The sequence below is a fragment of the Helicoverpa armigera genome, chromosome 22 (genome assembly GCF_030705265.1).
Source record: "Helicoverpa armigera isolate CAAS_96S chromosome 22, ASM3070526v1, whole genome shotgun sequence".
In the NCBI taxonomy this organism is placed as follows: Eukaryota; Metazoa; Arthropoda; class Insecta; order Lepidoptera; family Noctuidae; genus Helicoverpa; species Helicoverpa armigera.
The window spans coordinates 8,126,538-8,137,036 of record NC_087141.1 but is presented as its reverse complement, the minus strand read 5'-3'; the positions used below and the strand labels follow the sequence as shown (position 1 = coordinate 8,137,036).

At 36.7% G+C, this 10,499-nt stretch overlaps 1 protein-coding gene across 1 annotated transcript; it reads right to left on the bottom strand.

Moving 5' to 3' along the window:
* Positions 1 to 169: 169 nt before the first annotated feature.
* Positions 170 to 10,056, bottom strand: LOC110381078 (alpha-tocopherol transfer protein-like). Its single transcript, XM_064040320.1, has 7 exons — positions 9,897 to 10,056; positions 7,772 to 7,931; positions 5,359 to 5,518; positions 2,480 to 2,594; positions 1,401 to 1,532; positions 833 to 1,046; positions 170 to 331 (listed from the first exon to the last, which is right to left on the bottom strand). The coding sequence occupies exons 2-7, from the start codon at positions 7,929 to 7,931 to the stop codon at positions 183 to 185; spliced, it is 930 nt and encodes a 309-aa protein (XP_063896390.1). The 5' UTR covers positions 9,897 to 10,056; the 3' UTR covers positions 170 to 182.
* Positions 10,057 to 10,499: the final 443 nt, after the last annotated feature.

Below are 10,499 nucleotides of genomic sequence, written 5' to 3'. Positions count from 1 at the left end.
AGGTTCAGGACATACATTTTCGAGGCGAAGACAAAGGTGTAATTAATTAATTAACTTTTCCACTAAAATTCCCACAGTTTTAAAATAAAACACTAATCACCAATACTTAAAAACTTTAATATAAAATAATAAGAACTACACTTATTAATAAGCATTAAAAATAATAAACCTGCCATTAAAAATTAGTCAAAATCCAACTTCCTGAAGGATCCGGCTAGAAATTCTTCATTGATATCAGAATTCGGTCTTTTCTTCTCGTTGGAAACCATTTTCATACAATTGAGGAGGAACTGCTTAGTGTTTGTGCTTCGAATTTCTTTTTCGTATTTATCTGAAAAATATATATTATTGTTAGATATATATGTTAGTGGCGTGCACTTGGAGAGGCCTATGTCCAGCAGTGGACTGCGATAGGCTGATGATGATGATGATGATAGAGCCAACCGGAAATTATGAATGTTATGTTCCTGAAAAATATCTAGAATAGTTGTCAATTGCAATATTATGACAGAAGCAGTGGTTGATATGGAAGTCATCATAAAAATATCTGGAGCGAATTATGTTAACTATGTAATTACAATGTAGGGTATATTCAGAAAGTTTAATATCGCACATGGCTCGCATCGGTCTTCTAGCAGTTTGATTTGACAGGTACAATCCCAATTTAAGTTTATAATCACGGTTGTGATTATAAACTCTAAAGATTGAGAGCAGTGGAGATGAAATGGGAAGACTGCCCTGCAGAGGGCTGTCCCACAGGCTAGGAAAATCTTTCCTTCCAAGGTGTGTATATGGATAAATAATATAGATAATTCCAACTAATTTTACTCACCTTTAAACTCAGACAACGCTGCCTCCTCACCACCATAGTCTTTCGGCAGATATCTCTTAGGAACGCTCATGTGCAAGTCGTCTAGAGACTCGTGTACCACCACGCGGTCTATTATCTTGGGGCTGAAGAACTGCCTCATGAAGCTGATGACGTGTTGGAGAAGACTGGTCGCGTTTAGCACGTGGATGGAGTGGATGCGAAGACCGAGACCTTCCTGGAAATATAATGTCTCTTTTAATAATTGCTTTTGTTATTACGTATACTACCTATATTGCATTCTGTAATGTAGTATACGATAGCTGCTAAGTATATAAAAATTTCAGGCACAGTAAAAGTAGATTTTTCTAGAGGTGTTTTAGTAATGGTGACGTTACGTCCGTTGAACAGATTTTAATAATAAAAGTAAAAAAATGCTATATCATTTAAGCTATGCTTAAGTTTTCAGCAGTGGTTACATAACATGGACAGAGTTTTCTGCCAGTGTTTTCACTATGTTTTAACTTCCGAAACAACTGGGCACTGTAACTCTTTAACGGCTAAACTGATTTTTAGGTTTAAACTAACTTACATGAAACAAATGTGCTGATTTCTGCATTAAATTAGGGTTCAGTCTGAGCAGATGTGCGAAGGTGGCGTATTTCATGTCCAGCACCCAGATATCGCCAAGGAAGTAGTCGTACTTCATTCTGATGTCGGCAAGCTAAAATAATAAATACACATAATCATAAAATACTGATTAACTAAGGAAGATAATAACAACTGCCGTACAGGTCATTTCTATTTCATCTACCACGACGAATTAATTGGTTTCAATTCACATGGACCACTTCCTGATTCTATCTGTGTTTAAACATCAGCCGATATTCATATTTTCTAGTGGCGCATCCACACATGCCCGGCTTTTGCCGCATCTCAGCCGCGGCACGCGCGGCTTTTGGTTGCCGGCGGCAGTTTGCTTGCGGCTTCGATACGGAGTGGTATTGTTGTTGTTTTACCGCCGGCAACCGCCGGTAAAGCCGGCGGCCTGCATTCAGCGGCAAGGCGGTCTGAAACCCGGCGGCATAAGCCGGCGGCATGTGTGGATGCGCCATTAGGGACACATTAGGCCTATTTCGTAGACTTGGTCTGACCCAATATCTTCTGTTTGATTTTGCGGTTCTTTTTACGAATAATAACATACAACACTACACTTGCGATACACGCAACTATGTATATCATAGTCCAACATCTTTCAATCCTACGTACACGACTAACTTCGACGAAAGTCACAACACTACTGCAAAAATTGCAACCGCATCTGCAGGCCGCCGGCAACCGCCGGTAAAGCCGGCGGCCTGCATTCAGCGGCAAGGCGGTCTGAAACCCGGCGGCATAAGCCGGCGGCATGTGTGGATGCGCCATAGGGTTAATGGCAACAATTTGTCCCAGTATTCAGTCTATACGAGAAGTGAGGCCCTAATCATCATTAGACTCGATAAAAATACTGGTAACGTAGAAAATATACGCATATACATAGATAGTATGCAATACCCATAGCTAAATGAAGCATAATTTTCATTTTGGCAAAATTACACCTCGATTTTTGTATTAATTTTTCTGAGTAACAAATAAAACTACAGTCAAATAAATAATTAAATAATACCTTACCATAAAAGTATTTCTCATGAAGACTTCACTGTTGAAATCACTCGGGTCTGCCGTCAGAAACTTAACCACGCTGACTCTGTGACCTTTGAACATTTTGGGCATGGTGACCTGCATACTATATAAAAAAAAAACTTTAGGTCATCATCATCATCAAAAGCATTAGGTATTGAAGTAAATTAACCGGTAAACAATATAATTTGATAGCAAAAGAGATAGGGGTCGTCAGTCAGGAGATTGTAAGATGACTTGACCTCTTGAAACCCTATGTTTAGGAATAAAAGGCAATAATTGTTATTACTAAGCAATAATTAAAAAACAATTGTATTTTAATTACGTATGAGTTTCGACCGGAAGAACTATAAAATAACGTCATCACTATTGTTTATAAGACTAACATCATCATCCTCCGAGCCTTTTCCCAAACTACGTTGGGGTCGGCTTCCAGTCTAACCGGATTCAGCTGAGTACCAGTGCTTTACAAGAAGCGACTGCTTTATAAGACTAACAATATGACCATAAATAAAAATAAATAAAGTTTTCAAAATCCCTGTTTTAAGAATCATTTTATGTAATTTAATGTATTTATCATTCATAGTCGTGATAGCCTAGTGGGCAAAGAACCAACCTCTCGAGTATGAGGGCGCGGGTTCGATTCCAGGTCGGGCAAGTACCAATGCAACTTTTCTAAGTTTGTATGTACTTTCTAAGTATATCTTAGACACCAATGACTGTGTTTCGGATGGCACGTTAAACTGTAGGTCCCGGTTGTCAATGAACATCCTTGGCAGTCGTTACGGGTAGTCGGAAGCCAGTAAGTCTGACACCAGTCTAACCAAGCGGTATCGGGTTGCCCGGGTAACTGGGTTGAGGAGGTCAGATAGGCAGTCGCTTCTTGTAAAGCACTGGTGCTCAGCTGAATCCGGTTAGACTGGAAGCCGACCCCAACATAGTTGGGAAAAGGCTCGGAGGATGGATGATCATTCATAACAATCTGTGTATAATGACTTTGCCAGTTCAGAATATCAAATAAACCATATAATTTCCATCCGATGCTCAGATAAAAAATAATGATGACTGAACTAAGTAGTGAATAGTTAAAAAAAATGATAGGTATTTTAAGTAGCATAACAATGTTTCTTTTAAAATTTTTGGACTCTCTTCAGACCTATCTTAGGTATTTTTAAACTACGCAATTTTTGATTGATTGGTCAAAAAAATGGATTGCCAGATTTTTTTACTCTAACTACTATTTAACATGTACCACAAATAAAAAAAAATACAATCAGGATAACGTCATGATCTCTGTTTTAAACCCACAAACTTATATAGATTCAAAAATTTGACCACCCATCCAAATTCCAACCTCCATTTTTAGCTTAACCTTGATCGATCGAAACATGCGATCACTGAACCACGAGCCCTCAAACATTGATGTCAGTAGTGCACATTGCATTTCTGCTCACAAACCGTAAAGGATTGCGTATGCGCAAGCAATAGTAATTATAGTAGGCGAAGAAATTTACCTGCTACTAGTATTGCTTATGCAATGTAAGTATCTATCAGTTATAAGTTAGCAAACCAAACAGTTAATGCGTAATTTAATTTGCAAGTAAACTGTCTGTTTTTAGGGTTCAGTGCCTAAAGGGTAAAATGAAACCCTGTTTTTTCTAAGAATTCGCTGTCATCAGGGGCCCGATTCTCCTAATTTTACTTAAGCGCCATACGATTCACGTTCGACTCGATTCGACTGATATCCAATCCCGACTCGATTACGATTGAAGCGTATGTGGCATTCCGCTATTTTTTCTTTGATTGATGATTGAAATAAACGTTTTTATCCTTTTCTGTCACTCAATAATGAATCGTTTTGTCTGCAAATGATTTACGATTGCAAAATGATTGTACAACAAACTACCGTATAGACCAAAATCACCAAAATAGCAGACCAATCGCACACCAATCAAATGTCAATCGAATACGATTGGTCTTTTATTAGTAGCAGAATGCCCGATATGGTTAAATCGGCTATTGCGATCATATTGCGATTCGTTTTCTATTCGATTTTGACATTATTAACTTAGGAGAATCGGGGCCCTGTCCTTCTGAGGATCTGTCACCAAGCTGTATAACTAAGAAAGGTGACAGCTGGACAGTTGAAATTTTCTCATAATATTTATTATTTGTTCCGTTATAATAACTAATACTGAAAACTAGAATAACAAATATTTTGGGGATCTCCTATTGGACCACATTAGTTGTATTCAACTAATGTGTTTTTTATAGATCTTACGGAACCCTTCGATTTCGATTCCGACTCGCACTTAGCCGGTTTTTTTTGTCATTTTGCTGTACTCGTTGCGTAGATTTTGAAAGCTAATAAGCGGTCTTTGGTACGATAAATAAGGGCCTAAGGGCTTTTGTACAAACATAATTATGTTATCGAATTGAAGCATTGCCAACATAGTTGGCGCAATGGTCACAGCAGCGGACTGCCGAATAGAGGTTCCGGGGCTCGATTCCCGGTACAGTCAACATTTGTGTCATAAACATGGTTGTGTGTCAAAACAAAAAATGTTCAATGCTGCGCATTCTTTTTAGCAACAATCTAATTGTATAACATTCTCAGGACTAGATAGAAAACTGTATGAAATTTGTAATTAATTTTATTTTCTTTTAAAAAGAGTGTCCATGGAGTTTCTTGCCGGTTCTTCTCCATGAGACCAACTCTTTGGAACCGTGCACCTAACTTTGACGTTTCGAAAGAGCTTTCATAAGCCTATTTGAAATAAAAAAAAATGGGTTTGAGTTGAGTTTGATTCACGAGTTATCAAACGGCATACTTCACAAATGCCAACTTATTTTGTGCGAGCACTACTTACTATGAAGTCCACAAATCCTCAGAGTCCGATAGAACCTTTTCTCTGTTCTGTATTATCTCTGGTGCCAGCAGTCTGTATTTGTAGAAGTTGTCTATTCTTCTCTTTGCCTTCTCCAGCGAGCCTTTGGTCACCACCAGCATTCGTTCTACAAAATCTCGGTCTGAAAATTTAAATGGCACTTTTATCAAAGGCATGTATTGAATCATTCTCCGAGCCTTTTTCCCAACTATGTTGGGGTTGGCTTTCAATCTAACCGGATGTAGCTGAGTACCAGTGCTTTACAAGTAGCGACTGCCCTATCTGACCCCCTCAATCCAGTTACCCGGGCAACCCAATACCCCTTGGATAGACTGGTGTCAGACTTACTGGCTTCTGACTACCCGTAACGATTGCCAAGGATGTTCAATGACAACCGGGACCTACAGTTTAACGTGCCATTCGAAAAACGACGACGCAGTTGTACGTGTCCCGTCTACATCACACCACGACGGTGGAGCAGATCGTGGAGTATGTCCGGTCCAAGACCAACTGGACCTTGAGAGTGGCGAAGTTGGAGTCGCGCCACAATACGAACTTCAATTCGTTCATGGTGCGAGTTCCAACTCATCACATCGAGACATTCCTCAAGGAAGAGTTTTGGCCGAAAGGTGTCGTTTATCGGAGGTTCCGAGGATGGCTACGCGACACCTCGCAGCGTAACATGACGCCGACACTTCGTGTGCATTAGTTTTTAAGTTACTTATATAAAATATGTATTAGTGTATGTTTTAATGTTATAATATTTGTGTATTGTATTTTTCTATGGGCCTTGATGCCTGATTCAAATAAATAAATAAATAAAATAAATAAAAAAGGCATGTATATGTAGAATCCTAGGAGATACTGGCGTATTGAGACTGGTTAAAGAAAATGACATCCCGTTGAAAATATATTAGGCATATGGCTACTTTCGAAAAAAAAATTGTGAAGAAAGTGATTTTTAATGTAGATGAAAGTGAATCATCACTGAGATGGTATACTCTCTCTCTGGTACAATAACAAAATGTACCCGAATTTAGCTGGAATGAAGTCATAGTAACAATTTGTCACCATTTTTTAGGTCAGAATCGATTTTATTGAATTTTAGTGACACATTGTATAATGAATTCATTTTGTGATGTAAATTTATTATAATTACTTTTCTTAATTCAGTTCATGATTCATTCACTTAACTGCCTACTGACTAACAATAATGCATGCATGCCTCAATACTATGGCGGTTCATGCAGGGTCGATTTCTATACCCTTCCGATGACCTTCTGACCATATGAACAAAGTGCTAACAACATCAGACATTTAATTCTTGAATCCAAATACAAATTATGTGGTTTTCTGCAATTTTTGCATATAATCGTGGGAAAAGGCTTGAAATTATATACGTTTATATGTAATTTGCTATATGAGTAACATCATATTTTTGGGTGTTTCAGGTAAAATGGAACCGATGGTTAGCAAATATGGATTTTTGAAGAAAATAGTAGGTATTCATATCTATAGAATTTCATCAAAGTTTTCAGTCAGTGTGATACCGGCTCAATACCTGATCTTTGTAATGTGCGTACTATCGGCCGACTAAAACTTTACAGAGTGCGAAACACTTCTTATGTTTCCAAAATAAACCTTTATTAACCCAAAACAGGAATGCGCGAGGAAGATCCTGGTATATTAATAAAACCAGCTCAGGCTGGTTCGGGTCCCAATAAAAAAAAACAACAAACCAAAAAGGTTCTTTTCGAAATAATAATCTAAAATCTAAACCACTGTCACTCGTTTACAAAACTTTTCCCGTCTGCTGGGCATATATGGTGAACGCAAATATTATAATAGGTGCTGAATGAACAGAACGACCAGAACGAAAGGAATTTTAGGTTATTCTAGTGAGATATTATGAGACCACGCACTCTTGCGCGCGTCATATTGGTCAAATGAAGAACCCCAGAAATGACAAACAAATTCAGATGACGTCAGTCAGATTCTTATGACACCTTGTGACAGATGTAATGTAAAGAAAGACAATTGCGCACAAACATTATACAAACAGGTCAAACTGAGAAACTCTTTTTAAGTTGATTAAAAATAAACCATTTCTATTGCCATTCGTTGCTGGGGAGTTTGTTCCACCACTTCTTCTTCCCAGCAAAAACACATAGTAAGTGGTGAAGGGTGGGCGTTTTGGGGGCTGTCTTTTGTAAGTACGACCTTCAAAAAGTGCTGATTTTCGTCTACTTTGAGTAAATGACTTTTGAGTTTGATTTCAATGGTGCTTTCGGGTCAGATTCATAAGTGTGCCAGTTATCATGGATTCGTTTACATTCGCCTCGTTCCCCTTTCAGGGACATCGTCATTTGTTTTCAAAAAGTTGACAAAATCTTACCAATTCCAGCTTCGACTAAATGTGGCTGCTTTTGAAACCACTCAATGATAGCATCTATGTCTTCCTCCAGCGTGCTCTCTTTGAGTCCCAGTTCCCTTCTGATCTCCTGTATGTCTTCCTTCGTGCAGGGAAACATCGGATGTATTTCGTGAATCGACATCTGTGGAGGAAAAATTGCTTCTATTGTAGCCTTTTTTGAAATTATGAAGATCCGCTATTCTGCCTTTTGGAGCCCTTCTATTACTTAATCTAGAAGCCTTTTTTAAAATTATGGAATTCCGCTATTTTTCCTTTTGGAGCCCTTTGTATATCAGGGCCGCGACAACTCTGTCAAACACTGAGTTTAACCCTTTCTTTATATTTGTTTAAGTTACGTTTATGAAGATTATAAGTGAATCTTAGACGAGTGACATTATCACACCTATACATCTAAAAACACAACAGTTGATAACTTTATAAACTTGAATGAAGCGGTTTTTGTCATCAGTTATTTGACAATATCGCTCATTTATTTGAGTTAATGAATATTAAGGCTTAGTTTATATTCTTTAATGAAATAATGCACAATGAATGATGACGTTAGTTAGGGTCAATGAAAGGGTCTTGTGATATTCTACGGGTGCCTTAGGGTCGCATCTACCGGCTCTGCAGGATCATTCACAAGAGTTACCGCGGCCCTGGTACACGAAGGGCTCCAGAAGGAACATGATGGGTTTTAGTCTGTAAGAGTCTGACACTCTGTAACGCCGCACCCACAGCGGGAGAGGTCATTTGATGATTTCCTACACAAAAATGGTGCCTGCAATGGTGGTTTTTTCATATTTGCAATTATATCTGAAAAAGACGTTTTATAATATGGTTTAAGATTTTTAATAAATCGATTCTACGCGATATGAGATGAAGGCTGTCTATGCAATCGTTTTAAAGGTTTGTTCTGCATTTTAAATGCTGTTTCAAGATCAAATAGGTAAACCAAATTAATACATAAATTAACAATTCCGTTTATTGCCAATAGATTGTTGTAATCTACATATACTAATATTTGCATAAAAAGTTTAAGAGGGTCTAAAGAAATCTGGCGCTAAAAAAGCTAATTTTTTTGTTCATCATCATCAGCGTTTTTAGTGTCTCCACTAGGCTTAATAATTCTTCTCTTGCATAGAAGGAATGAGCGTTAATCACCACGGTAGCCCAAGATAGATTGTCAATTTCAGAAATTGAAGACCTGGTTTACTCCAGATGTTTTCCTTCACCTTTACTCAAGCATTGGTGTCCATTATACACTTCGGACTTGGACAATATATAACTTTGCTGACCTAAAATCGATAGCGGACACTCTCGTACCTGAGATGAGAGGCACTGAGCTTATAACCACTAGACTACCATGATTTTTGATTAGACTACCAAGACCCATGACTCACGACTCTCTAGTAATACTATAAGGTTTCCAGTTGGGTAATTTTATGGCACTGGTACTCCCTTGGTTACATAAAATCTTTGCTCAAATCCAAATTTTGCATATTGCGCAATAAAAAAAACTTATTGCCAAAAAAAACGCTAATAAAACTAGGCGCTAAAAAGAAAAGTGGTAACATACAAAAGCGAAAGTTTATAGAAGACCGGTATTTTTGATTGGCCGATAGAAACTACACCAATGTCTATTGATGCAAATAATTTATTGCGAAATAAACAAGAATTTAGTGTCTCTTATGTGTGTAAAACCTTGTAATTTACACTTTTACGATTATTTTATTTATGTTTAATTCAATCTGTTTCGTTAGTTTTATGGTTGTAAGTGTAATTTTAAAATATTTTTCTGTTAATATTTTTGAGTTTATTTACCAAATAATTTTAAACCTATATCTCAGGTATGCATGTGAGCATGCAATCTTAGGTTTAATCCGCAGGTCAGGCAATTAATTTCAGGTCTTTTTTAGGTCATGACCTGTGAGAACCTACTCTCATAAAGCTGGAACTTCTAATCACACTGATACTATTCTAAATTTAACTTTGGCTCCTAAAGGTCAATTTCTATTAACCCTGCAAATAAATTGAATTTTATCTAAACTAATATTTAAAAAATAATTAATTAAGTTAAAATGTATGAAAATACATAAAAACTTACTTTATAAATACACTGTAATCTCCAAAACACAATTCTATTATAATTATAAAAATCGTTTCTTATAATCACTATTATAATTACGAAAAACTTTTTGGAATTATAATTATAATTTAAAAAATCGAAAACTGACACGACCGTTGTAAGTGAATGTCGATCGAGTTTTGAAATAAGACGAACGCAGTTTGTAAATATGAAGCGAGCGAAATGATAAAAATCCAAGGTTTTTTTGTTAAACAATAATAATAATAAATCATTAACTATTTTACTATTTTTTCGGTGTTATTTTCTGCTTTTAGACAATACATTCAATTGTGCTAGAATTCTTTTATTTTTGTAACTTATTTTGATTTATTTTAACAACTTCTGGAAAAATTAATTCTTTGTTTAGCTAAAGTTGTTACAAGTTTTTTTTTTGTTGTTTTTGTAAATAGACATTAAACTATGTAATCCTAAGTATTGTAATGAGTACATTCGCCTTGTAAATAAACAGCCATTAAAATGAATGCTACATGGTACATAACTGGTGTTAAAATAACTTTAATTTTTAATCAACGTAAACCATTTTTTTTTAAGACTAATGTCAAATAAAAATACTGTAGGTAT

Coding starts and splice junctions, on each gene's coding strand:
- LOC110381078 (XM_064040320.1), bottom strand. CDS start 7,931: ATGTCGATTCACGAAATACATCCGATGTTTCCCTGCACGAAGGAAGAC. Junction 2,595..5,358: donor GAGGATTTGTGGACTTCATA/GTAAGTAGTGCT, acceptor TTTTTTATATAG/TATGCAGGTCACCATGCCCA. Junction 332..832: donor AGCGTTGTCTGAGTTTAAAG/GTGAGTAAAATT, acceptor TATATTTTTCAG/ATAAATACGAAAAAGAAATT.